This window comes from Stigmatopora nigra, chromosome 1 (genome assembly GCF_051989575.1).
Source record: "Stigmatopora nigra isolate UIUO_SnigA chromosome 1, RoL_Snig_1.1, whole genome shotgun sequence".
Lineage (NCBI taxonomy): Eukaryota > Metazoa > Chordata > Actinopteri > Syngnathiformes > Syngnathidae > Stigmatopora > Stigmatopora nigra.
Window position 1 is genome coordinate 24,697,501 of NC_135508.1, and position 27,811 is coordinate 24,725,311.

The 27,811-nt window shown below is 40.8% G+C and overlaps 2 protein-coding genes across 6 annotated transcripts in view; both read left to right on the forward strand.

The window, feature by feature from the left end:
• The window catches only part of LOC144197206 (nuclear receptor coactivator 3-like), a 53,109-nt gene extending 42,717 nt beyond the window's left edge, over nucleotides 1–10,392 (forward strand). The window contains exons 8-23 of one of the 5 annotated variants that reach the window (XM_077717868.1): nucleotides 71–211; nucleotides 304–451; nucleotides 688–1,193; nucleotides 1,265–2,349; nucleotides 2,439–2,568; nucleotides 2,698–2,850; nucleotides 2,948–3,178; nucleotides 3,268–3,367; nucleotides 3,442–3,613; nucleotides 4,305–4,622; nucleotides 4,757–4,855; nucleotides 5,255–5,483; nucleotides 5,609–5,789; nucleotides 5,866–6,055; nucleotides 6,298–6,365; nucleotides 7,615–10,392. In XM_077717868.1, the coding sequence (XP_077573994.1) occupies nucleotides 71–211; nucleotides 304–451; nucleotides 688–1,193; nucleotides 1,265–2,349; nucleotides 2,439–2,568; nucleotides 2,698–2,850; nucleotides 2,948–3,178; nucleotides 3,268–3,367; nucleotides 3,442–3,613; nucleotides 4,305–4,622; nucleotides 4,757–4,855; nucleotides 5,255–5,483; nucleotides 5,609–5,789; nucleotides 5,866–6,055; nucleotides 6,298–6,321 (3,707 nt within the window). In that variant the 3' untranslated portion in view covers nucleotides 6,322–6,365; nucleotides 7,615–10,392. Of the gene's footprint in view, nucleotides 1–70; nucleotides 212–303; nucleotides 452–687; nucleotides 1,194–1,264; nucleotides 2,350–2,438; nucleotides 2,569–2,697; nucleotides 2,851–2,947; nucleotides 3,179–3,267; nucleotides 3,368–3,441; nucleotides 3,614–4,304; nucleotides 4,623–4,756; nucleotides 4,856–5,014; nucleotides 5,123–5,254; nucleotides 5,484–5,608; nucleotides 5,790–5,865; nucleotides 6,056–6,297; nucleotides 6,366–7,614 lie in introns of those variants that run through there. The other 4 variants (XM_077717876.1, XM_077717884.1, XM_077717892.1 and 1 more) reach the window with 4 other exon arrangements.
• A 3,503-nt stretch (nucleotides 10,393–13,895) lies between these two features.
• On the forward strand, nucleotides 13,896–24,283 carry LOC144193850 (RNA-binding protein 38-like). The gene is made up of 5 exons (XM_077712486.1): nucleotides 13,896–14,108; nucleotides 15,857–15,980; nucleotides 19,267–19,327; nucleotides 23,586–23,840; nucleotides 24,223–24,283. Exons 1-5 carry the CDS (start codon nucleotides 13,896–13,898, stop codon nucleotides 24,281–24,283), a joined length of 714 nt encoding a protein of 237 aa, XP_077568612.1.
• The last annotated feature ends 3,528 nt before the right edge of the window (nucleotides 24,284–27,811 follow it).

The window sequence follows — 27,811 nt, forward strand, 5'->3', positions numbered from 1 at the left end:
ACCAGGTCTTCAAGTCTGACGAATCCTCTCTTCTCCCACTTCCTCTTCCTGCATTTGTCCTCTCTGGTAGGAAAACTGATCCAGATCGACCAGAATTCTTTGCGAGCATCAGTGCGCCCCGGTTGGGAGGATTTATTGAGGCGCTGCATCCAGATGTTCCTTCAGCACAGTGACGGGCAACCCTGGTCTCACAAACGCCACTATCATGAAGGTCCAATACACAACAAGGAACAAACATAAAAGCATAAACCATTAAACCTACTCTACGGTGCAATTTCTCAACAAGCCCTTCCTTTTTTACAGCCTTTTTGCAAGGTCATGCCGAGACACCGCTGTATCGCTTCTCCTTGTCCGATGGCACTCCGGTCACAGCCCAGACAAAGAGCAAACTGTACCGTCACCCTATGAGTAACGAGCCACAGGGCTTCATCTCTACTCACCTACTCCAGAGGTCAGATATATAGATAGTGCTCTCAAACATCTTCACGCCTTAAGAAGAACAAGCACGTCTAATATCAAAGCCTTTCAAAAAAACTGAAGTCGCAACTAAAGGAGCTTTTTATAGAACAAAGACCTGAAGAATAACATTAAAAACCAATGAATACAGTATATATTAACAGGATTCATGTTGAGCTACAGCAATTTATGCATTTTATTATTTTCTTTCTTTCTCCTTTCTTTTTCCAGAGAACCCAATGGGTACCGCTCATCACAAAGTGGAAACATGTTGGTGAATACCATGAGACAGCAACCCATGGGAGGCCCCAACCCAAATGCCCAGATGAACATGAACCCTGGCGGTGGGATGGTGATGGGGGGAACGGGTGGAACGAACAGAGGCTTTGGAATGCACGAGCATGGGCACCTGGGGAATGTGGGTCACATGGGTCAGATAGGTGGCTGCTCTGCGTTTGGAGGAAATAGTGGTGGTGGAAGTGGCGGTATGGCAAACCGCATGATGCAGATGAGTCAGATGGGGCATTTGAGTCAAATGGGTCCAATGAATAGCCCAAGCCAAGGCATGCAGCACCACCAACATCAGCCCCCCTTTCAGAGCAGCGCGGGCTATGGGCTTAGTGGCTTGAATAGCCCTTCAGGGAGCCCTCGGATGGGTGCCCCCCAGCCAGGACTCTTAATGTCACCCCGAAATCGAGGAAGTCCAAAGATGGGCGCCAATCAATTTTCCCCTGGAGGTGAGGAGGTGCTTGTTGAGCACTTGTGGTGTCGCAATGTTTGTTAATTTTTCTGCTTTGATTAATTTTAGGCATGCATTCTCCAATGAGTGGCATTTGCACTGGTGGAGGAAGCAGTGGAAACCCAACAACATACTCAAGCAGCTCCCTCAACGCCTTACAAGCTATTAGTGAAGGGGTTGGCAACTCGATTCCCTCTACACTGATGTCGCCTTCACCAATTCATAAGCCAGATATTTCTCCTAGTGTCCACTCGTCTTCCTCCTCCCAGCCTATCCAAATGGCCAAGCAATGTCAAGATGGCTCCAAAAGCCCAGTGGGGTGCTTGGGGTCAGGCCTTGGGTCTGGCGAGCATCCTCACACCTTGCACCATCATCAATCTGAAAGCTCTGAAGACATACCTGACAGCCAGGCAGCTACAGTGCCTAAAGATTCGGGAGACGGTAGCGTTGAAGTGCCTGCAGCAATGTCAGAACCTATTCGAAGAGTACCGGACAGCAAGGGTCACAAAAAGTTGCTGCAATTGCTGACTTCACCAACTGAGGAGCTTGGAATAAGTGGGACTGGACCTCCTGGTCCCCCTGTACCACAAACGCCAACCAACATTAGTACTTCGGTAACCTCAGAAAATAAGGACCCTGTGGGGGGAATGGCTAGCCCTTCATCCACCGGTGTGTCCTCTTCTTCCTCTGCCGGGGGCATTTCAAACCAGACAAGTGGGTTAGGGGGGGTGTCCACATCAGCCAACTACACAGGCTCACTCCAAGAAAAACACAAGATCCTCCACAAGCTACTTCAGAATGGCAATACGCCTGACGAGGTAGCAAAGATCACAGCAGAGGCTACAGGAAAGGTGCCACTAGACAGTCAAGAGGACAGTGAAGTTGGTACAGGTGAATCGGGGGCTAGTGGTGGACCAGGCTTGATCACTGAGCCAAAACAGGAACAGCTTAGCCCCAAGAAGGAGAAGACCCATGCCCTTCTCCATTATCTCCTCAACAAGGATGATTCCAAGGAGCCGGCAGATATCAAACCTAAATTGGAGGAGCTTGATGCCAAGGGACACACGGGGACTGCTTGTGGGTCCGCCGGAGGCGGCCCCGGGAATACACCTGAACATCATGAGAGCAAGATCAAGTCAGAACCACCCGATGATGTAAGTTTACCCAATATTTTGACACCATTCTATCTGAACTACCAACTAGCATTACAAGTAGATTTTCATTTTAAAATAACTTGGTCCAGTTACACAACCTTGAGTCCATCCTGGGAGATCTAAGGAGTACCAGTTCTGCTTTCTACCCGGATCAAGCAGGAACCACTGGGCCAAACGATGTCAACAAACCCCAGGGTTGTATTGACGAGAGTCTTCAAGGTAAGCAATGACAATTCCTTATCAGTCATAACATCATGTAATTTATGACTGTCTGTATTCCCCTTCAACAGCTCTTTGGTAACTATTTAATCAGAACTTCAAACATTCAAATTTATTTTGTTTTCCTAGAGAGCCCAGGTCTGGATGCAGGACCTCGAGGCCCCTTCCAGAGGTCCTTGTCTATAGAGGGAAAGCCTCCTGGTGCCCTTGGAGGACCAGGAAGGCGCCCCATGCTTGTCAAGCAGGAGACAAGTAGCCCAGATGGCTACCTAGGTAATATGGGTGTGTATTGGATATATTTTCAGTTGTTTCATATTTCAGGTGAACATTATCCCCGTAAGCAGTCTCTGATTTCTGTGTACTTTATCCTTGTGATCAGGTCCAATGAATAGGGCAGTGGTGACCCAGAGATCTCCTATGCGGGGCTCCGGAGACTGGGGTGTGTCCCGCACCAGTACCAGTCCAGTGGGTTCATCCGTTCATCCTTCCGTGATGCGTCCCAACATGGAGTACAGCAGTAGCAAGGGAATGATGGCTGGCCCAATGGGGGGCCGTTCTAATGGTAACCCAGGACCTAGGTCTATGTTGCAGCAGCAGCTCATGGATATGGGTATGTTGTCATCTTCGGTGTTGCCTATCAATTACAAAATGTCTTATTTAAGTAAATGTAAAATAACTTGACTATGTATTGGGCTTAAGGTGGCTCCAATGATATGGTGATGAATGTGAGCACCTTCAGCCAACAGGGCCAACCCAACTCCTCATGGCCGGACGGTTTAATGAGCATGGAGGGCAATCGGTGAGCACAGTCATACTTATTTTTAACTATAAAGCAAAACAAAAAAGCATCATCTTTGTGTGCATTTACCACAGGCGCCCGTTCGCAAACACCTTAGATGAACTTTTGGCACCGCCCACGACCAGTGAGGGTCAAAGCGACGAGCGGGCGCTCCTAGATCAGCTGGATACTCTTTTGAACAACACTGATGGCACCACTCTCGAGGAGATAGACAGGGTTCTTGGCATCCCAGACCTTGTCAGCCAGGTGGGTCACAGGAATCAAAGAGTCATTTAATCTGCTAAGAGGAATTTTTTAGTACAGTAGTCCTTCAAATATCGCGGCTTCACTACATTGCACATTTTTCTCTGGGGGATTTTTTTGTTCATAGTCATCAAGTTCATGAAATGTGAAAACTGAAACTTACGAAACTCGTAAGTTGAAGCCATCTAACTTGCTACTAGGACTTAGCACTGAATTAAAAAAAATATATATAAATAAAAATAATAATAAAAATAATAAAATATATATATATATATATATATATATATATATATATTTATATATATATATATATATATATATATATATATATATATATATATATATATATATATATATATATATATATATATATATATATATATATATATATATATATATATATATATATATATATATATATATATATATATATATATATATATATATATATATATATATATATATATATATATATATATATATATATATATATATATATATATATATATATATATATATATATATATATATATATATATATATATATATATATAAAATTTGAATTTATTTATTTATTTTTTTCAAAATAGGGGTGACGCTACTTTGCGGTTTTTCGTTTATTGCGGCCATGTCTGGACTAAATTGACTTCGATAATCAAGGGATTACTGTAGTCTTTCCTCTCTGTTCTTGCAGACTCAGGGAGCAGAGCAACAGTTGGACCCTTTCACTGGACAAGAACCTTCCATAGTACAGGACCAAAAGCCTCTATATGGACAAGGTTACCCTGGACCCCCTACCATGGCCATGCAGACCGGCTATGGAGGAAATTCTATGCAGCAACAAGGCGGATTTGGGCCTATGCTGTCACCAATGGGCCAAAGTAATAGTTTCCCTGGGATGTGTGGAATGGGAGGTATGGGTCACCCTCGTGCCAACATGTTGAGGCCCAGGATGATGACCGCTAACAAACCCATGAGGCTCCAGTTGCAACAAAGACTGCAGGGACAGCAGGTGTGATTCAAATCTTGAAAATCATTTTAAATATAACATAATTCTTAAGACCTTACTTTTGAACTGTAAGTCACACCAGTCAAAGAATGCTAAAAGAGACCAAAGAAAAGCAAACTGTTTTCCCCCTTTTTCAGTTCATGAATCAGACACGGCAGGCCATGGGGATGAAGATGGAAAACCCTGGAGGCAACCCTGGAATGCGGCCCACTATGCAGACGGGCATGGCTGGGCAGGTAAAAAAACAATGGATCTGAGTTGTCTTTATATCTCTAGTGTTGCAGTTGGACAGAACTCAGCTGGGTATATCCAGGCCTTGGTTTCCAGTCAATTGCAGTGTAACTCGGCCATATACTCCCCTCAACCCACTATTTTTTCCATGTCTTGTCTGTCAGGATATTTAGATAAACCGATATAAGCACTCACTACCACACCTGTTGACAGTGGTCTTCAAATTCCATTATTTCTGGATGAGGCATTTCAAACAAAAAGGGGAAAACATGGTAACTCCACCCTTGATTATGAGGCGGATGTGCTAACCAGAAACTACTGCACTTCCCTCTTTTACTTACAGGGTATGCAATAAGCTTTCCACGTGCAGACCTACTCACTACTTCTAAACATGGCTTTCCCAGCAGGGTTTCTTGAATGCTCAGATGATGGCGCAACGCAGCAGGGAGATGGTGACCATGCAGATGAGAAGGCAGCGCATGATGATGCTAATGCAACAGCAACAACAGGCTGCTGCAGGTGGATTCAGCCCCCCACCAAACGTCACAGCTCCTGGCGGCATGGACAGCAGTGTGGGAGCACCAAACATGGGTCAGCCTGGTCCACAGCAATTTGGCTATGGAGGGAATTATGGTGAGTACAGAATAACAGAACAATGCCGCTCCCTGTTGGCGAGTCTTCAAACTGTACTCGGTTTAGTATGAAGAAGGTTTTAAACAGTGAATTATGATCACTTCTGAAATAGATATTCTTTTTAGGTATGAGCCAACAAGGTGACCCCTCTTTCGGCCCATCCATTCCCAATACTGCTCCTAACTTGATGATGACAGGCCGCCTCGGCCCTCAAAACAGCATGATGCAACAGCACCCACAGGGCAGTCCCATGTACCAAGGCACAGACATGAAAAACTGGTCGCAGGGCGGCATGGGACGGAACAGGTGCGCACAAGCCCGCCACAGTCATCTAATGCCTGTATTGAGGTTGAGCTTGAGATGTGCTCTGCTCCCTTATCAGTTCGTACCCTCCTCAGCCATTCGGCCAACAAGTGCCTCAAGGACAGCAGCAGTTCGGGCAGCAAGGAAACCCTGGCCAATATGGAGGCATGATGATGAACGGTGGCATGGCAGCCAGTGGAGGTCATGGTCACATGGGTCAGATGGGTATGAATCCAATGGTGCTAGGTCGCATGATGGGACAAGATCAGGTAAGTGGGCATGGGTCATTCCAGAATTGGAAGGTATTTTGGCTTCACAATCAATAATAGGTAGTGCCAATTATTTCAATGATATAATCTATTTGACATCTAAAATAGTTGGCACAATCACAGTAACTAGGTTACAAATCTATGTTTACCTTTTTTTACAGTAGTTGAAGCTAGCTTTTTAGTTTGCGAATATAGAAATACTGTCAGTTTAAATTTAGTTTTAATGTCTTATTCTGTTGTAGGTCAAATGGCGTAGGAGCTATTGAACAATCTATATACTAAAAACATCTGTATAACAGGGTTGGATGAGGTACGGTGAGACATTCATTCTTGGCTATATATTGCATAAAAATATAAAAAATATAAACAAGCACATACCGTATTTACTTGCATATAAGCTGCTTTTGTCAGACAAAAAATGAATCAAGGTTATGGCTTATATGCACATAAAAACAACTTGCATAAAAACTGCAATTTGACGACGCCGTCACACGATGGCGCGACACGATAATGTCACAACAAAATGTCACAACAAAATGGCACCCATGCGTGCGCCGTGACATCATGACGCCAGCGAATGCCATACAGTAATTTATTTCAATATAGAGAAAAGATAAAACGCTAGACAAAATGTATGTTGACGTTTATGAATGAAATTCATGAAAAAAAACGTATCTTGCATAAAACGCAAAACATTCCCATCACTGCTCGCTCGGGGCCATCTTAGTGAGGTCATTTTTTTTTGCCAGACGCGAGTAGCTTTGATTTGGAAATAAAAGAAAATTACATTTAAATTTTTTTTTCATTTTATTTGAATTGGGATATTGTGACATTAGAAGAAATATGGCTGCCACAACATGTGAAACTTCTGGTAAGAAATGTGTCATTTCTGTCATTAGAAAGCATCAGGTTTTCATCACGATAAACTTATTTCTTTTTTCAAATTGAATAATTTGATATTTTGCAATTACAAAGACAGGCATATAACTTCCTTATGATATTGACCCTAATAATGTGCATTTGAAATATACAGTATCTCAGAAATATCACTTGTGATGACTTTTCTCAAGATTTTCCCTTCAAAATAACCATTGGGCCCACCATTTGTACTCCCTATTAAAACCATGAATATGGAGGTGAAAATTTGGATCCAGGGGGTGACTTATAAATTGTAAAACATTTCAATGCAACTTTCAAAGTGCGTCTGATACACTTGGGTGGCTTATATGTGAGTAAATACAGTACATTTTCTCAACTCATTCTTTTTTCTATTGCAACACTTTAATTTATTTATTTTAGTTTTTGCCATCAGGGAGGGTATTTAGGTATTTTCAAAATTATTTTTAAGCATAATTTTCTTTTAGTAGTTTTTAATTTTGACTGAGGACAAGTAAATTGTCTCAGAAATGCCCTATTTTCATATTTCGTTTGTGAATCGTTTCAAATTTGAATCATGGGATGAAAGATGTCCTCCAATTTTGGAATTGCCAAGATGTTAAATTTACTTACGATTTCAATTCACAGTGAAACCTTCTTGTCTTTTCTACTTCCCCATCCAGAAATATTGCTGAACTTCATGGGGGAGCTGCGGTCGCAAGCCTTTTGATTAATGCCTTGTCTCCAGATATAGGAAAATAACAGTGCTCGTCAAGCTCATACTGTGACACAAACATGTACAGTAAAATCATCTTTGTGATTCCCCTGCTGACTGGAGTTTAATATTTTTGTCCAAATAAGTGGAAATGGTGAGACTCCACTTATTAGGCAAAATGGCATCAGTGAGCTTGCGGTGCTCATGAGCTGTTTGTATATTTGAAATCTCCGATGTCGAATGTACGATGAAACTACATGTTTTTGTTGTTGTTTTTTCCCATTGTCGTTTTTGTTGTTGTTTTTGTCATGTCTAAACACCATTTGGCTTCTGCTTCCGATGGAGGCGCCGACAGTAAAGATGGTTGTAAACTTAAGCAAGCCACTGGATTGTGACACTCAGGTGAATGTCAGTAAAGAAGCCACGGGCTAGCGTACAACTGAATTACTTGTTGGCTGATTGCACTTTAAGGAGAGGCCAGCGTCGACAAGATTGTGGATATGTAGAGGCCTTTACTCCCCTTTTTGAATTTATACAGTATATATAGTTTCAGTTAACAGTTGCTCTAATTTAGGGAAGGGGCAGGTGAGTGGAAATAGGTTTGAGGATCTTTGTTCCTAAGAGGGATCTAGTACAAAGGTAGCAAGCACAGATTTGACAACAAAACTCTGTTGTCAGTGTACCAATTTATTACAACAATAGACATTGAAGGAGTTGGAGGACCGGGGGAGTCGGCCACATCCTTTTGAAAACAAAACCGGCGTAATGTATACTTTTTCAAGATAAGGTTTGAAGTGGACTGTTTTATCAATCCTTTTTTAAAATCGCAAAGTTGAAGATATTTTGGTTACCTAAAGTTTTCAGTCTTTAACATACAAAAGTAAAAAAGTGGCCGAGTGTGACATTCATGTGTATATAAGTTCACTCTGTAAGCTAACTAGATTTTTAGCAATAATCCTTTTCTCCTGGTTCTCGTCTATGTTGAAACATCAGTTCCTGATAGTGATGGTACTGCAGTATTAGACACAATTTCTTGTTGTAGTTTCTTTATTATTAATCATAATTGTAAATAGCTTTCAAATGTACTATACAGTATATATAAATATATGCTTTTGTAGGTCACATATTTTTTTGCACAGATTTCAAGGCTCAGTATTTAATTTTCTTATTCCAAAACTTTAACCCATGACGAGAGAAGGCCGCTATTTGTTTTAAAAGCAGAACTTGTCTAATTTCTTTTCATACTGCACTCGCATCATCTTAAGAAAAGAGAAAAAGCACTTTTTATTATAATTTTCAAATCATTATTTCTCTTTTTTATGAGGGCATATGTTTTGTTATAGCAATGCTAATGAAACTAGTTAAAGGAAATTTGGCGGAGTCTAAAATTGTATTCAGAATTGTTCTTTTACCCGAATGGTTTATTCTATGGTATTTTCACTGTAATTTTGATTTTGACAATAGGCTCTTTGCACATAGTGCCATGACATTTATATCCATTGTAAATAATACAATTTACCCTTTTCTGGTTTGCATTCATAGTCTGAAGTGGTTGCGCGCGACCCTTATAATAAAAAAAATATTTTTTGTTCCAAATACGATATAGACAATGTGCACTTTGTTATCTAAATTTAACATTCAGCATTGTTTAACTCTCATCTTTGTGTATTAGCAGAAATATAGAAATAAATCTAAAAAAAAAAAAGAAAAACAAAGCCGGTCTCAAAAACTGTAGTTGCAATTTGGATTACAATAAAAGTTAAAAACACTGTGGGCTCTGACTAAATTACTAAATTAGCAGGCTTATTTTTCCATTCCAGTCTACAAAAACAGGGCCCAGCATATTCATTACAGTAATTTTACAAAAAGTGAAGAGACCAAACCCTTTATCTGGCAGTGTTGGAGATTACGTGCAAAGAGTCCATTCTGTCCATTTATCTTCCAAACATGTACTCATTGGATTAATGTAAAACCGTGTTTTCAATTTAGTTCAATCTAATGTTAGTCCTTTGATACAATATGTGACTTTCCCTTTTTTTATTTTTTTTAATATCTGTATTTCAAGTGAAGCTTCTGTTTTAGGAAACTACCTATGAAGAAAGACATTTTCAATCCAAAGAGTTTTTTGTCATTTTGCATTGCTTAGAAATACTTTCTTCAACTAGATCGTTCAAGTGGGCATTTACTGTTGAGCCTATGACGTTGAATATGATTGCGTATATTATACCTTCTCCAATAAGACAAACGGTAGTATTAATCTGGTTGTGGTATCCCTTCTTTTAGGATTTCCGTTATTCTCTGGGCACAATAGCTGTGTGGTTACTTTAAAACATTTGAAGATTTTGTACATTGCAAGCACCTCTGGAACTCTTTTCCTACCAGTCTAGATAAAGAATCTTTAAACTGTTTGAGAATTTAAAAAGAAAAGGAAAAACCCCATGTGAAGTACATTTTTCCTTTGTTTCCGATATTAATATTCTTGTAAATACAAATTTATATTTAAAAAAATTGTCTCTGCTGTTTTGTGTTCAATTATAAGATTGCTCACACACTTGTTTTGCTAAGGGCAACTCTGAGGTATATTTTTTAAATCATGTAATATTGTAGACTCAATATTAGCATTTTTAATAGCAACACTTTGATCAATATTTTATAGGACAACAGTATATCCTACGGGTGTTTTCAATGAGCGTAATATTTTTTTCTAAAATATCAAGTTATTGCAATGATAAATTTTTTAGAACCAGTTTTTTTTTTGCTTAAATGTTTACATTTTGTTGCCTGGTGCCTGCTTCCAGCTGTGTCATGTGATTATTATCCCAGGTTTTTCCCCTACCAAGATTTTAAGAATAATAACAAATTATATTTATATATTTTATTCATGTTATTAATTTTTAAAATAAATACTTTTATTTGTATATCAATTCAATCATATTTGGTACCACTTATCCTCCCAGGGGTTGCTGGCGATGCTGGAGTCTATTCAAGCCAATTATTGATTTTAGTGCTTCATCCAATTCTGATGGGTAACCCGGCAGATGAGTGGTTAGCGCATCCGCCTTACAGTTCTGGGGTTAAGGGTTCAATCCCAGGCGGATTGTTACTATGTGGAGTTTGCATGTTCCCTCTTGGCTTGTATGGGTTTTCTCCAGGTACTCTGGTTTCCTCCCACATCCCAAAGCAGGATAGACTGGTCAAACACTCTAAATTGCCCCCAGTTATGAGTGTGAGCGTGAATGGTTGTCCGTCTCCTTGTGCGATTGGATGCCCACCAATTCAGAGTGTCCTGTGCCTGTAGTTAGCTGGGATAGGTTCCAGCAACCCCCATGACTAGTGAGGAAAAGTAGTTCAGAAAATGGGGGGAAAAAAGGATCCAATTCTGATTGAAAAAAGAAAATTCAACTGTGTTATAAGGAAACTCTCTTTGTGAATTAAAAAACAGCATAAAGAATTATGAAATTTGAATAATACGTATTCCAAATTATCACACAGGTTCGTTTAATAACAGTTTTAAATTCAAGTTATGAAAATAATAGGCTTGCAGAGCAGACCATTTTTTTTGGTTTGGTCAGAAACAATGTTTTTCTCTTCAACGAAGCAATACAGGGTACTATGGTTTAATGTAGATTTATCACCTACTGATAGTCATCCAGGCAGGAGAAAAGGGCGGGAGCTGCATACTTGACCAAGAAGCCTAAATATTATAATGGAATGTAAATAGATTCACCAAGTTTTGTCTGAACTGGGAAACGATGTTATCAGGAGTGTGACGATAAACAGCTTATCCCAGCTGACTCCGAGCCAGAGGTGGCCAGACAATCACAGGGCACAAGTAGACAGACAACCACCCACATCTTGAGGTAATTTAAAGTGTCCAATCAGTATACCATGCATGTTTTTGGAATGTGGTAGGAAATCGGAGTACCCGGAGGAAACCCACGCAGGGGAGTACATGCAAACTCCACACAGGTGAACATGACCTGGATCTGAACCCAGGACCCAAGAGCTATGAGGCCGAACCGCTAACCACTCGTGTCCCCTAATAACATCATCATCATTAATGATTAATACATTGAGTTTGTCATTGAAAAACCAAAAGGTTTACGATTAACCGAAAGAAAAAACCCATCACCTCTTTTGATTTGGGGTCAATAGGTTAAACAGCCTGAGAGTTACAGTTGTACCTCTACTTACAAAATTAATTGGTTCCAAGACTTTTCGTGACTTGAATATTTCGTAAGTAGAGGTGTACTTTTTATGTAAATTTTCTAATTCCTTCCACAGTCATCACACAACTACCAAATAAACCATTTAAAATTGGTCAAAGTGTCCCAATTTTGTATGAAAGATGTGAGAAAATACAGAAAGATGAGAGGAAAATTATAAGGAAATCATTTACTAATGTTTTGAAATAAATAAACCATGTGAAAATGTGCCCTGCGCTGCTGAAATATCTCCCTCCGCGGCCGTTATAGATGTAATACCCGTGTTTGTCAGCTAGATAGTGGCAAAAGCCTGTTCTTCCAGGGCTAAAACCGTACATTTTAGACTTTACTGTGTGCTCTAAATGTGTGTGAAAATCTGTGCCACGTTGCATTTGTACAGTTTTTAACCGCTTAATGAGGGGAGTTCAACCCTAGAATGATGGATAAGGAAATGCATTTACTTTTTGGGGGATTTCGTAACTTGGATCTTTTTCGTGCCTCGGGTCGCTCATTTGCATATAGTATAACTTTCATACCTAGAGCCATTCGTAAGTACAGTAATACGGTATTAGGTCAATTTTCGTGGTTAATCTGTTGCTTAATCGCCCGTTTTTACTGAATTTCCGCTAAATAGGAACCAACAGAGACAGAGAGCACACAAATACCTGAACACATGTCTAAAAACACAAAATTAAGAATCCAAAACAATATTACATTGAACTTTTAATATTTTTCTTTAACGTTTTATCATATCTTTGGAATCTGATTTAGCATGGGGTTTTTCACCCATTTTATTTCACCAACTGCTTCTTACCCTGTTTGGATTTAAGTTCCCCTTCTGCGGTGCTTGTTGACGGACATTTTGAGGGCAATCGATCTAAAGGCAATTGGTGTTTTTTAGGGGTCATTTTACCACTTTTAACGCACTACTAAATGAATTCTTTTGAAAACACTGCTACAGGGGTGGCCCGGTGGAGTGAGTGGTTAGTGCGTCGGCCTCACAGCTCTGGGGTCCAGGGTTCAAATCCAGCTCAAATCCTGCATGGGTTTCCTCTGGGTACTCTGGTTTCCTCCCACATTCCAAAAGAAACATGCATGGTAGGCTGATTGGACACTCTAAAATTGCCCGTAGGAATGGGTGTGCATGGTCTCCCTGTGGCCTGTGATCTGCTGGCCACCGAATTAGGGTTCCCCTGCCTTTGGCCCTGAGTCAGCCTGGGATAGGCAACAGCACCCCCTTGCGACCCTAATGAGGATAAAGTGGTTCAGAAAACGAGATGAGATGAGAGAGAACACTGTTATGCTGTTGTTAATCATTGAAAATATCCAAGCACAAAAGTCTTATGAAAAAAAAGGTGGCAGAAGTTAGAGGTAGTGTCAGCGCCATAGTGCCGATGCGACGGTCCTATTGGCGCATTCGGGACTCGGCTCTGTCACCAGAGGTTTAAATACATATTTTACCTCACAGGTTAGCTAAGTGCCACACACTCCCATAAGAAGAGCCACAAATGGCTCCTGAGCCATAGTTACCCTACCCATGATTTAGATTTTAGAGAGTGTCTAATCAGCCTATCATGCATTTCTTTTGGAATGTGGGAGGAAACCACAGTACCCGGGGAGACCATGCAAACTCCACACAGGTGGACCGACCTGGATTATAAAGAAGGTTATATTTTAAAATGTATAGATTTTTGCCAGCTCTGTTGGTATCAAGTAGATTCTGCTCGATTGCAAATTTAAGAGACTACGGGCGGGCGAAAGAGAGAGACACACGGCTTGTCCACTGGACTGCACCGGGACATCGACCCGCCTCATTTCAAACGACAACATTATTGCTTTATTTTCCAGAATAGCAGTTTAGAAGACTCAAATTGCCATTCAAAGCGACTTCTGTTTATGTGGTTTAATCATATTATAGTAACATTTCTAGTGCGTGCGCGCTTGTGTTGGGGTTTGTGCGCGTATTTTTTTCGGCGGGTGTTATCTCATTTGCAAACCCTTTTTTTTCATTAATTGGTATAGTATATTTTTTACTCGTTCGCTGATGTTCTTGGGGAATCTGGTTGGTGATCCGGTTGAAACAATGGATCCCAATGCCACGGAGAAAGACACGACTCGCACCAAGATTTTTGTCGGAGGCTTGCCTTATCACTCGGACAACGCGTCACTTCTGAAATATTTCCAGACTTTCGGGGATGTCGTGGAGGCGGTGGTGATCATCGACAAACACACGGGAAAGTCCCGAGGATACGGCTTTGTGAGTACATCTTGAAGACTTTTTTTCCCATTCATTCATTCATCTTCCATGCCGTCCATCCTCAAAAGGGTTGCTGGAGCTAAACCCAGCTGTCTTCGGGCGAAAGGCAGACTACATCCTAGACTGGTCGCCAGTCAGTCGTACGGCACGCAGAGAGTAAGGCGAGAGAACCACTACACCACGAGCAAGGCACCTTGAAGATTTACTTTTCTTATTTCGACTGCTAACTATGCGTGTCTAGTGATTCTTGGCTAGTGGGACTCATGAGCAGGTTCATTTGAAAAAGTGTCCCAGTCAATATTTGATCAAAACTCTGCTGACATGTATGTATAGTATGAAGGTTCTGAACGGGCCACTCCCCCAATTTGATGTGTTTAAAATTTGTGTGAGGCGGCCAGGTGCAGTGAGTGGTTAGCGTGTCGGCCTCACAGCTCTGAGGTCCTGAGTTCAAATCCAGGTCATCTCCACCTGTGTGGAGTTTGCATGTTCTTCCCGGGCCTGCGTGGTGAAGAATATGTCATATTCTTCTAATGTAGAATATGTCATATTCTTCAGTGGGTTTCCTCCGGGTCCTCAAGTTTCTTCCCACATTTCCAAAAACATGCATGGTAGGCTGATTGGACACTCTAAATTGACCCTAGGTTTGGATGTGAGCGTGCATGGTTTATGGTTGTCCGTCTGCTTGTGCCCTGTGATCGACCGGCCACTGATTCATGGTGTCCCCCGCCTCTGGCCCGAAGACGGCTGGGATGGGCTCCAGCAACCCCCCCCCCCCCCCCCCCCCCACACACACACACACACACACACACAACCCTAATGAGGATAAAGTGGTTCAGAAAATGAGATGAGATGAGAGAAAGAACATTGTTATGCTGTTGCTAATCATTGGAAATATCCAAGCAGAAAATAAAGGATGACTGAAGTTAGAGGTAATGTCCGCGCCATAGTACCGACGTGACGGCCCCATTGGGCATTATATTATATATATTTTCAAAGAAATTTGGGGACATTGTCAGGAAAAATGAACTCAAAGCAATATTTCCACCAAAGCAATGTGGGGACGGAGTGGCTTTGCTTTGAGAGAACGTGAAGTGGCTCGCATTATTGATGTCTCGACCCGATACCTATTAACAGAGCCAGAAGTGGCTATTTTTGGAGCATCAGATTTGGTTACAAGATTGGATGTGATCCAGTAGTCACATGTTTTTAGTACCATGGTGCTTTCCAGCTACAACCACTAGGTACACATATCGGCTTGCGGCCAAAATGAACGCAGCTCTTTGCTTCTTATCATATTTTTGCACAACTGCCCTTAATGAGTGTGTTGAGGGTGGACACTTACCTTGAAATGAAGATGTTGTTTTGTAAGGGGAAGAAAGAGATATGGTGAAAAATATAGTATTCATTGTGTTTTTGTGTGTCTCTATCTGTTTTAGTAGGTCACTGCATGAAGTGGCTTTTTGACTCACAGTTTGAAGTGTTGGCTCTTTGTGTCTAACTTCTTTGCCACCCAGCGGGGAATGATAAATACACTGACTGGGAGGCAGCGAATCAATGATAAATTTTTTCACAACAACATGAATAAGTAGTCACACATAAATTGAATTAGGTTTTCCAAACAGAATTTATTTTTATATCAAGAGACAAGGACAGCTGCTTCCTCTGGGCCACCCACTGGAGAACATTTTCATGCATATGATGCAAGTTGGTTGTTTTAGAAGTAGACCTGAGGGATGTTGTGTCAACAGGTGACCATGGCAGACAGTACGGCTGCAGAGCAGGCGTGCAGAGATGCAAATCCCATCATTGACGGAAGAAAGGCCAATGTCAACCTCGCGTACCTGGGAGCTAAACCACGCTGCACGCATACGAGTGAGTGTAATTTCTAGACAGTGGGTATGCAGTATGTGAATAATACTCACAGATTGTGTTGCTATAACTCACAAGGCTTCCAATCTATTTTGACTCTGAGTTAATGTCCAACTCTATTTGACGCCTATCCCCACAATGGCAGCCAAATGGTTTAACTAAACTATTAACCGGATTGTTTTTTTTTTTGTAAACCTGCACTTTAACTTAAACTAAATGTTTTGATTGTCTACCCTCCAGTGCGTAATTGTATGGCTAATTTACATCCGACTTAAGAAATGAAATCGTTCCAGGCGTCGTTTTGTAACATGGATTTTTCGTAAGTAGAGACATATTTTACATTGATTTCGCATAATTCATTCCACTAAATATTAATACCACCCGCTAATCCCTTTAAATATTATAAAAGTATACCAGTTTTGTATGGAATATGTATGCAAATGGAAGCCCGGTGGGGGGAGTAGTTAACGAATTGGCCTCACACTTCTGGGATTTAGATTTTGTTCCCAGGTCTCGACCTGTCTGTGTTGAGTTTTTATGTTCTCATAGGGCTTATGTGTTTTTTTTCCAGGTATTTCAGTTTCCTCACACAGCCCAAAAATATGTTAGATGGACTGGTTGAACACTCTAAATTGCCTCTAGGTTTCAGTGTGAACGTGAATGGTTATCCGTCTCCTTTTGCCCGAAATTGGCTGGCCACCAATTCAGGGTGTACCCTACCTGGTGCCTATCGTTGGCTAAGAGCCTCCAGCACCCCCCTGCGACTTTTGTGAAGATAATCAGAAAATGAATGAATGAATAGGTATGCGAATATATGTATGTTTGCACGCCAAAAATATTTAAGATTAAATATATTAAACCATATTTTTTTTCTATTTTCCAATGGTGGACCTGCAAGTCCCAGTTGAGTAAACATACATATACATATAAAAACACAAAACTTGACACGACAAATAATGTTAAGCACATTCAGAAAAACTCAATAAACAACTCAGTGATGAAAGAGACACGTATAAGAAATACATTGCCGGCCAGAGCGGTTTAGTGGCCCCGCAAAAAGATGAAAACGTGCCCACATATTGTCTTTTGGTCAGACGATCACTCTTATACTCCGATAGTGGCCACTAACAGCTCCCAGTTCAGTGGGACAGCTCTGGCGTTTTTGAGTCCGGTATGCACCATGCTCCCACTTGGTGGTCAGTCACAACACCACTATTTTTTCCGCCTACATTGAGCTGAACTGGGTTCCAGCATTATGGACACTGTTAGACTATAGTTTAACACCTTACTCCAATTACTTAACTCTGTCTTATCCCGTCTAACAATGGAGCGTGTTCAGCGTCGGAGGAGACAAACCAGGGTTGAGCGAGTTAATCCACAGATGATTTATTCCATTCAAATTGATTCATACAGAGCTCCGGGTCTCCCTCCCAAAGAATAAGCCCGCTGAGTATCGCTGTCCCAAGCAGAGGATGAGAAAAACATTGTCCAAACCCGTGTTTGCCCAGTTATAGTATAACAAAAATGCATATTCATTCGCTGATCAACAATCAGATGCGGACTAGTCCACGACTGCTGCGAGGGGTCTTCTTCGGACTTCACACCCTCCATCCTCGAATCCAGACCTCTGTCTCCGCTGGTCCTTTGAAGTCCCGACCATCCGTCCTGCTCTTTGTTTCCTCTGCCCTCTGAAGTCCTCTTCCATCTGTTCTCTTATCAGTGTGAATCCAACCTCAAAAGAAGAATCTCAGGCAGGGCCTTTTGTTCATTGTTATTGAGTTAAGAACAAGAGTTTAATCCTGCAGTAGTGATATCAAAATGAAACAGCTATGTTAAAAGGAATGAGTAAAATATGTCATATTCTTCAACAGGCATCTTATTTCTAGCTCATGTCATTGCAGCGATGGTTTGGGAGATAGTCAATAAAAAATCAACTCTAACACAAAAAAAAAATAAAAACATTACCAGAAACAAGAAGACTATTTTCATTTCGGGGATGTGTGTACTCTATTTGTGACAACAAAAAAGGATGACTGAATCATGGGCTTATATGTGCACAAATTAGACTTGACATTCACCAAACTACAAGGTGACAACGACAAAACGCCAGACAATGCGGACGTTACGGTCAGTTATTTCAAAAAAGAGGAAAGATCTTCTCTCTCATTTTCTGAACCGCTTTAACCTCATTAGTGGGGGTGCTAAAGCCAATCCCAGCTGTCTCCGGGCCACAGGCGGGGTATATCCTGAATCGGTGGCCAGCCGATTGCATGATACGTGGAGAAAACCATGCATGCTCACACTCATATCTAGGGGCAATTTACAGTGTCCACACAGCTTGCATGCCAAGTGGCATTTTCAGTGTGAAGTACCAGACCATGTTTTTCAAACAATGTCCTGCTGCACACCAAACCTTGACCGCCTCTTTTGTAGCTTCCTGGCGTGTGAGTGTGACTGACTTACACCCAGCAAACAAGGAGTGTGTCCTCATCAAGGGGCCAGTTTATGGCACACACAAGGGTGTTGATAATGCAAGCTGGCAGTGCTGAGTAATATTTGCTTATACAAATGCAGCAATATGAGAAAAATAAGAGCAGGTTTGTTGTTTCTCTGTGTATTGTGTAATAATGATTACTGTATATGGCAGAAGAAAATGAATAGAGAAAAATATTGGCTTATCAGAGCCACAACAGAAAGACAAATGGCTGGCGGAGTTAAGGGTGAATGAATTTCTCCATCTTATTGAGCCCCTGCTACTTCCTGATGAATCTTGAAGGGAGTGAGTTCACAAATGTCGCATGTCAAGGGACTGGTAGTCAGTTGGCAATATTCTTTGTTGGGGCTACCAGCCAACACTAAATCAAACTCGAACACAGGAACACACACTGAGGCAGATTGAATGAAAGTTGAAGGCCGCGTCTGCAGAGGCGGGGGAGTGGACCATCCTGTGGCCCGAGAGTGTGACTACTCTGCAAGCTCCTCGAAGCTATCTCCGGCCGAAAAGCTGCTTCAACGGTGGTTTTATTAGAGATAAGACAAGTCATAAAATGGGAGGCGTTAATATAAATGAAGGAAGTGCAGTGCAAAAGGTGTAGTGCACATTTTAACCAATAGGTGTAAGTTAAATTCTATTCTAGGAACTTTTAATACATCATAGTGAAAAGGGTGCAAGACTAAATATAAGAATACAAATATATTTCACATTTTCAATACTTCACTCTTGAAATTTCATCAAGCAGAAGGAGAGCGAATGCATGTTGCCTCATCACTGCCTCTTATTTGTCTGCAGGTCTATTTTCTGGGATTCAAGACCAACAATTCCACCCTGCATGGGTTCAAAGGCACTATGAGTAAGGCTGTCATCAATCAATACTTCTATTTCCCATGTTGTATTTACAGTTGTGGTCAAAAGTTTACATACACTTGTAAAGAACATAATGTAATGGCTCTCTTGAGTTTCCAGTTATATCTACAACTCTGATTTTTCTCTGATAGAGTGATTGGAACAGATAATTCTTTGTCGCAAAAAAAACATTCATGAAGTTTAGTTCTTTTATGACTTTATTATGGGTGAACAGGAAAAAAGTGATAAAATCTACTCGGTCAAAAATATGCATACAGCAGCGCTAATATTTGGTAACATGTCCCTTGGCCAATTTCACTTCAATTAGGCGCTTTTGGTAGCCATCCACAAACTTCTGGCAAGCTTCTGGTTGAAACTTTTGACTACTTCTCTTGACAGAATTGGTGCAGTTCAGTTAAATTTGATGGCTTTATGACATGGACTTGTTTCTTCAGCATTATCCACAAGTTCTCAATGGGGTTTAAGTCAGGACTTTGGGAAGGCCATTCGAAAACCTTAATTCTAGCCTGATTTAGCCATTCCATTACCACTTTTGATGTATGTTTGGGGTCATTGTCCTGTTGGAACACCCAACTGCGCCCAAAACCCAATCTTCGGGCTGATGACTTTAGGTTATCTTGAAGAATTTGAAGGTAATCCTCCTTCTTCATTATCCCATTGGCTCTTTGTGAAGCACCAGTTCCATTGCCCAGCTCTCAACTCAAAAAAATCTCTTCAACACATTTCCCCTGCTGAGCCAACGTACCTCAGTGAAGTAGAGCACATCCCCATATTCTGACTCAATTTCCTCTAAAAAAGCACCGAACCTTCTGTGCTTTGGTTGATGAATTTCACAACGACAGACATCACATTGTCAAACTTCAGACATCTGCTGCAAAGGGCCTGCTGATGGATATTGCAGTGCAGAGATATGGCCTTCTCCACACCCTCCTCTTCCAGTTTTTTTGAACAAGTGCTACCAGTCCATTCTTCCTCCCCATCATTGATGGGGCTCCATCAGTTATTATTCCAACAAAGCTCTTCCATGGCAAACCGGCATTCTCAATGGCATCACACAGCTGGTGAAATAATTCCTTAGCGGTGGTCTGGCCATGCATTGGAATTACTGTGAGCAACTCTTCCATCACTTCAAAATTGTCATCAACACCATTGCGAGCTCGTCGAGAGTGTCTGTGATGTCTGTAGTCTCATCAGGAGCCACTGAATATACGCTGAAACATTGTGCTTTCTAAATATAATTAATATTTAAAAATGTAAATACTTTAAATTCTGTAATCAGTGAAAATAACTAATATCCACCTGATATGTATCCAAAAAAATGGTTCAGGGGAGTTTTAGTCCAACCAAGTCTTCTTGCACAGTCCAGACTTTGAATGGTAGGCCCCTTTCAGCAAGGTATAGCTTCACGTTCGGGATGAAATAGCTTGTGAAGGCTTTTGCGATTCAGGCCTACCGGTTGCTCATTCAGCAGAAAGGCAGCAAGGATTTTTTCTTGTGAACCTGTAGAGTGAGGCTGGGTTTACCATGATGCCAGCCAGCAGCATTCCCACAGATGATGAATCAGCGTCAGGCAATCGATGTAAACCCTGGCACTTTCAGTTCATTTTTTAAATAAGAATGTCTTGGAAGAAATCCTCTTCCAAAAAAACTTGCTCCGGAAGACAATCATTCTCTTCTTTTATGTCAGGGAATTCTTCCTCGTACCACGTCACTGCCTGTTCTGGCCAAGGCCGGGTCATGGGGAAGACCTCGCTCGCCGCCCTCGGCTCGCTGTGGCTCGCTTTTCAGTCCCCGTTCCGCAACAGGGTGTTGGCTTTTGTAATGATTCTTTCATAAGATGTTTAACGACGATTCAAAGCCCAATAAAAGCTGAAAAAGGCTTGCCGTTGGCTTTATCCAAGTTGAGATTTGCGGAATGGGAAATTCACCCGCAACAATACAGGAGAAGGCAAGCTCTAGTACTTTGCAGCATTTTGTGATCGGTGCGTCATTCTTCTGCGGTGAAATTCTGAGGTAAGTGATACATTTTGTTTCCATCGTGGCGGAGTGCTAACAAGTCTGAATATGTCAGTTAAGGGGTCTTGCCTGGGATGGCGGACCTGTGGAGAAGCACTATACAATTTCGTCATACGCAGCTGAGGGTATGATGACTACTAGGCTTTTTGTCAAGTCAATGATGACGACAATGCCTATGTCTGATTAATTAATTATTTAATAAGGGAAGATGTGACTGACAAGGTATTTATTCATATAGCTTTCAATCACAAATTGGTCTCAAAGCGTTTTAACAGGCCAATTGGGAGAAAACTCTGCTATCCTGTTATCTAAAATCCATCAGACAACCCTCCTCCCCATCAATACACCACATGACATACAGTAATCTCTGTAAACAACAGATCTTTATAATAGAGAACAGCTCAGAAATTAAGATAAAAACCACCCTATACATGCTCTTTACAGTAACTTAAATTAAATATGCTGTGTCACTTATATGCTCTATTCTGCTATTGCCTAGCGAGTGTCGTTTAGCTTTGTAACTTAGTGGAATTAACTGATAATGCTGTCCTTTTCTGTAGCTCCCAAGCATTTCAATCTATGATACACCAAAGTCAGGTTGACATTCTGTGCAGACAATGTCTATTGGACACTTTCTCAATTGGAACCCAATAGTAAAATGTCATATTTGCATTTTGAAAGCACGGCCTTCTTTTGCTTACCCTCCCCCAAACTGTAAGTGTGCGTTTATACCAAGAGGACAGGGAGTCAACATATTTGTTTGTTTCTCTGTTTAGTGAGTGTGTTTGGCCCTGCCTGACTCACATCCCTTTTCTGAACTATTAAGTGTGTCTGTCCTAAGGCAATTAGGGATATATGGGTGATCCTTCAACTCTCCTCTTTTAATCCTTCTCGCTCAGGGTGTCCCGACGGCTGTCTCTTTTGCCATCGTCTAGACTCTAGGCTCACGTGATCCTACTCCTGCTTCTAGTGCTTTTTTGACACGGAGTGTGAGTACAAAGGGAGCTGGCTACAAGGGAGTGAGCCCTTAGAGAAGGCAGAGTGCTGTCTGTGGAGGTTATTCTGCTCTTGTGGGTCTGTTAACGTACACCCATGCAGCTCTGCCAATTAGCTCGATCGCGTCTGCACAACACGCACGATACAAACCCTCCCGATTATTCACAGTCACATACTGAGACGTCCTTGTCTTGGATGTGTATTATAATAAAGAAAAAAAAAAACTAAAAAGGCTGTGTGTACAAATGTGTGCTTCACAGCCAGCAATATCGCCGGGTCGGAAAAAGGCGAGGCGAAGTGCGCTCTCGTATGTTTCGGTTGTCACATTGGATTAGTCAGGCGGAGCCGCAGGGCCGTGAGAATGACACTGCACTTGTGCTCTGGGAGAAACAACGGACTAGAAAGGAGACATGAGATTCCAAGGGGTTGGACAGGACCCCATATACTTTGCTTCTTTACACGTTTTCTTGTTGTTTTGTTAAACATCTGGCGTTACTATCTTTGCATAGAAGTCGCCGTTTATATTTTGCTTCTGTGACTGAAAGTTAGGCAGAGTGCAAACAAATCTGTTCTAAAAGAGCACTAAGAGAGGGGTGGATGGCATATGCCCAAGGCACAGACAGTTTTCTCATATAGGCGAGGTGGGCGGTTGCCCAGGGTAGCACTTAACTAGGGGTGCACCCGTTGAGCCTCGTCCCACAACTCTTGGATTAAAAAAAGATTGCTTTTGTATAATTCTTCTTTAAATGCTCTTGCTCTTGTATAACTCATATTTATAACATCCTAGCATTTTTGTGCGATCACGGTACCAATCATTCACATTGTCACCCCAGGGATGTCCAAACTCTACCTCAGCCTGTATTAGGTGCCGTTTTTTTTCTTCTAACTCATCTAGCACAGACAGTTTAAGCAATGAGGTTTCTTCTAAAACCAGGGCAAAAAAGGGATTTGACCTGTTGTGAACGTAGCTTCATTATCATTCAGCTATTGTTAAATGACTTGTGAATTCTGAGACATTTTTTAATAAGCCATTTGCACAAATTGTCTTGTTAGTGTTGTTATCTGAAGGTTTTGTTTTTATTTACAAACAAAGTTTCAGCCCTGACCAGTCACAGCCGCCACCCTCCCAGTTAAGACGAATTAGATGTCTGTGTGATAAACTCAGTTAAATTCACAGCAGATGACCATAATGTCAGAAATAGATTTTATAGCTGTCACTTCTCTCTTTCCAGCTTAGCTCATCCTTACATCACCCCCCCAGCAGTCCTGCAGCCCAGCCTGGTGCTGCCGTATGCCATGACCCATCCCTACTTAACTTCCTCAGGATTGGATCACTATCCTTTTAGCCCTTCTCCATTGCCCTTCATCAGCTACAGCTTCTCGCCCGGAATTCCTTCACTAGCTCTCGTTGCATCCCAAACTCCACCCGCTGCCACCCCTTCATCTTTCAATATGTTTTCCACCTTGCACCAGTGCCATCACACGCAGTGAACAGCCAATGCTATTTGACGTCTTGAGTAGGATTTGATCAAAAAAGGGCTTACTGAAATCACTCCAGAGTTTTGAAAGTTTGTTTTAATAGATCATAAAAATGTTATTGCTTCTGTTACTTCACAATATCCTGAATGTTAGTTCAATTCAGGGAGTGGACTAACTAATCCCAGTGACTGACCACCAGAAGACATTTGAAGAACGCGAGAGGACAAAGAGCAGTTTTTTATACTGCAGAATTAATTTCTGGGTGGTTGTTTTTGGGAATCTACTATTTGTAAATTTATTTTTCTGAGCAGCCTCTTTGAAACATCTCTGTCAGCCTGGTTATACATTATGTTGTAGGTTGCGTTGTTTTTGTGTTTTTTTTTTCTGCAGGTGCCTGGACCTGTGGCTCCACCCCTGTGGCAAAGCCCTGCCTAGGCCAACACAGCTGTGACGACTTCCCACTCATCCCTCCTCCAATCTAGGTCCACATCCTGCCCTTATTTAGACCCTCCTATTTTGCAGTTCTGGGTTCGACTATCTGGCATGCAGGCGCTAAATTTAAGCACCTGTCTGGGAAGGTGTTTTTTTTTTACGTTTTTCATTTAAGGGTGCCACTCTATTATCTTTTGCTTCCCTTATGTTGTCCCGTAGTCCAGGTTTTCTGTGGACTTGGTTGTTAATAAATTATCATTTAATGCCATTTGCCTTGTGTGTCTGTCTCCTCATTGGCCGGGTCTTTCTGCTGTGGTAGTTGTGACTCCCTGGTACCTCTTACCACCAGGTGGAGTCACAATAACAATATTTAAACATGTAATGCATATAGATTTTTTATGTTTTGTTTGTTTGTTTTTCCAACTGCAGAAGCAGACTGGTGCTTAATGGAAGCTTGATTTGCAATTTGTTCATGTGAATCCACATTTGTCATTAAAAAAGCCATAAATTACTTTCCGAAAAAACAACCCGGCGGCTTTAGTGGTTGAGAGGTTCGGTCTCACAGCTCTGATATCTTGGGTTCAAATTTAGGTCGGCCCACGTGTGTAGAGTTTGCATGTTCTTCGCGGGCCTGCGTGGGTTTTCCCCGGGTACCTGATTTCCTCCCAAATTCCAAAAACATGCATGGTAGGCTGATTGGACACACTAAATTGCCCATGGGTATGAGTTTGAGCTTGAATGGTTGTTTGTCTCCTTGTGCCTTGCAATTCAGGGTGTCCCCTACCTTTGGTCTAAAGTCGGCTAAGATGGGCTCCAGTACCCAACCAGGAAACCCCCTCGCCCCTGCGCGACCCTAGTAAGGATAAAGCGGTTCAGAGAATGAATGAATAAAAAGTAGAATAAAATATTTTTTTATATATTCTTGAGTGAGGATTTAAAAAGAAAATCAATTAACATTAAACCAGAAAATATCTGATGGAGATGAAGAACCTTTTTTCATGGGAGATATCATTTGTGGTTGTTATTGAGGTCAGTATCGGCTCAGGATGAAGGTTGCTTAATGAGCCTGAGGAGGTACACATGAGTCATTGCAACATTTCTTTGGACTAATTATAAATAAAGGTTATGAAGGTTGCATTTTCAATCAAATATAGCATATGAAATGAACAAAAAACACTGAAGGGAGAAATCAGGCATGGCAGCTGCCATCAGAAAATGTTTCATACATTTTTAGGGGTTGGTGTTTTTGAAATTTTGAACCCCATTTAAAATGTTAGATATAAAGTGTTTGGGTGGTGAACATAATTTTGGTTGATTTGAAGATTGTAGTACAATTTATTTTATTTCATACTTTCTTTGGTGTTATTGGTATTCTTCCACATTGCAAATTGGAAATGCCCAATTGAAATGTGGCTACATAAACATCATATACTGCCATAAAAATGTTTAGATTTCAGCAAATAAGTTTGAAAACTATTAATACCTATTCTTCTACTGGTGTGGGTTAGTGTGTGTATATCTACATATAGATATAGAAATACACAAATCGTCTACTAGATTGCACATTCCTGAAGGATGTTGGTTCACCAATAGTTATTCCCAAATGCACGGATGAATAAAACAGACATCTGACTCATAACCGGTGTCTTGCAAGAGAGAATCGATCCTGACTCGTCTTCGTCCCAGATCATTCTGCTGTTTGGCACATCTCTCTCTGTATATTTAAATAATATTTTACAACATGTATCTCAGTTCTCAAAACAATTTAAAGTCCTCTGGATCTTCCCAGGGAAGAGGTGTGAACCAAACTTTCAGAAGTCGATGTTTCTCAATTTTTCTCAAAACAAATGAAAGTCTTCCCAAGGGAGCAGTATGGCAGCGAGTATTACACGGTTGCAAGCAGATGTATTTGAATTGTGTTAATAATAAAAATGTTAATACGCTAAGTAAAGCAAATATATAATCATGTATGACTAATAGCCCTAAGTACAGCAAAGCATTCTTCATTGCAAGCAAAAATATAATAATGTAAGACTAATAACCCTAAGTGAAGCAAAGCGTTCTGCATTGCCAGCAAATATATAATAATGTAAGACTAATAACCCTAACAAGGAGCAAAAGAAAAAAATCTAATAAATGTAATGAAGGTAGCCCACTTGACTAATCAGAATTCTGAAAAAATCAAATAAAACAACATTTAACTTAATTCTCAGAAACCTGTCATTATATACTTTTGACTTAAAAATCATGACAAAAATGATTAATAAATCAATCTCTTAATATTTATGGTGAAATTGTTCCTCAGAAATATTTACTCACATTATCAATACACATTTTCAATACACCATATAGCTGTATCTAATGGTAAAAGTCCACTCATTAAACCTGATCAGAAGTTATTTCAATTAGGTTTTCATTCCAAATCTCCAGATGTTACCGCTTTCTACAATAGTTATGTCCAATTTAGCATAGCATAATAAAAACCACTGTTTATGTTTAGAAAAATTGTTCCCTCTTTGGTGATTTATAATAAAATTTTGCTATGGTTGATCTTCATGGTAATGATGAAATGTGGGATACTCTCAGAACATTCAAATTCACATACATTATATTATTCATTTACCTCTTAGAGTTTTAAATATTAGCAAATAACTCTTCTATTTTTATCACTATTTAATTTGCAAGACTGATTTTGTCGACATGTTTTCCAAAATCACACTTTAAGGACATATTAAGATGTTGTGGTGGCCTATTTGCTTCTAATGTCGAAATAACTACATTTTTTTCGATGGTTCATTTTAAAATGCATACTTGTCAGTTCCAAACAAGAAAGAAAAATAAATCACAAATTCACAATCACAAATGTACAATCATTTCCTTTCTGTGTTCCAAAAGGGTGTTGCCTGCACTAGGGCAAATTCCAAAAAGTACATTCAGGAAGTGTTTCCATAGTGGCGTACTTTTCACTAAGTCTGGGTGCAATAACATGAGATACACATTACGCAGGTATCAAGGCTGATATTTTAACGATCGACCGCGAGACTTTTGATCAGCCTTAACAACTATTGGGATGTGGTGACATGGTAAACTCTACGAACACATGCATCAAGTCCACTTGTGTCTGGTCAGTCAGAGCATGTTTAACTACGGTATTACTGTATGTATACTGGTCATACAGTTCTGTGTAGCATTTATACGTACAGTTGTGGTCAAAAGTTTACATACACTTGTGAAGAACATAATGTCATGGCTTTCTTGAGTTTCCAGTTATTTCTACAACTCTGATTTTTCTCTGATAGAGTGATAGGAACAGATACTTCTTTGTCACAAAAAAACATTCATGAAGTTTGGTTCTTTTATGACTTTATTATGGGTGAACAGAAAAAAATTGATCAAATCGGCTGGGTCAAAAATGTACATACAGCAGCGCTAATATTTGGCAACATGTCCCTTGGCCATTTTCACTTCAATTGGGTGCTTTTGGTAGCCACCCACAAGCTTCTGGCAAGCTTCTGGTTGAATCTTTGACCACTCCTCTAGACAGAAT

What these genes read in the sequence shown, in the direction of transcription:
- LOC144193850 (XM_077712486.1), top strand. Translation starts at nt 13,896, where the DNA reads ATGTTCTTGGGGAATCTGGTTGGTGATCCGGTTGAAACAATGGATCCC. An exon ending in AGTCCCGAGGATACGGCTTT is followed by an intron (nt 14,109 to 15,856) that starts GTGAGTACATCT and finishes TTGTGTCAACAG; the next exon opens with GTGACCATGGCAGACAGTAC. An exon ending in TGGGTTCAAAGGCACTATGA is followed by an intron (nt 19,328 to 23,585) that starts GTAAGGCTGTCA and finishes CTCTCTTTCCAG; the next exon opens with CTTAGCTCATCCTTACATCA.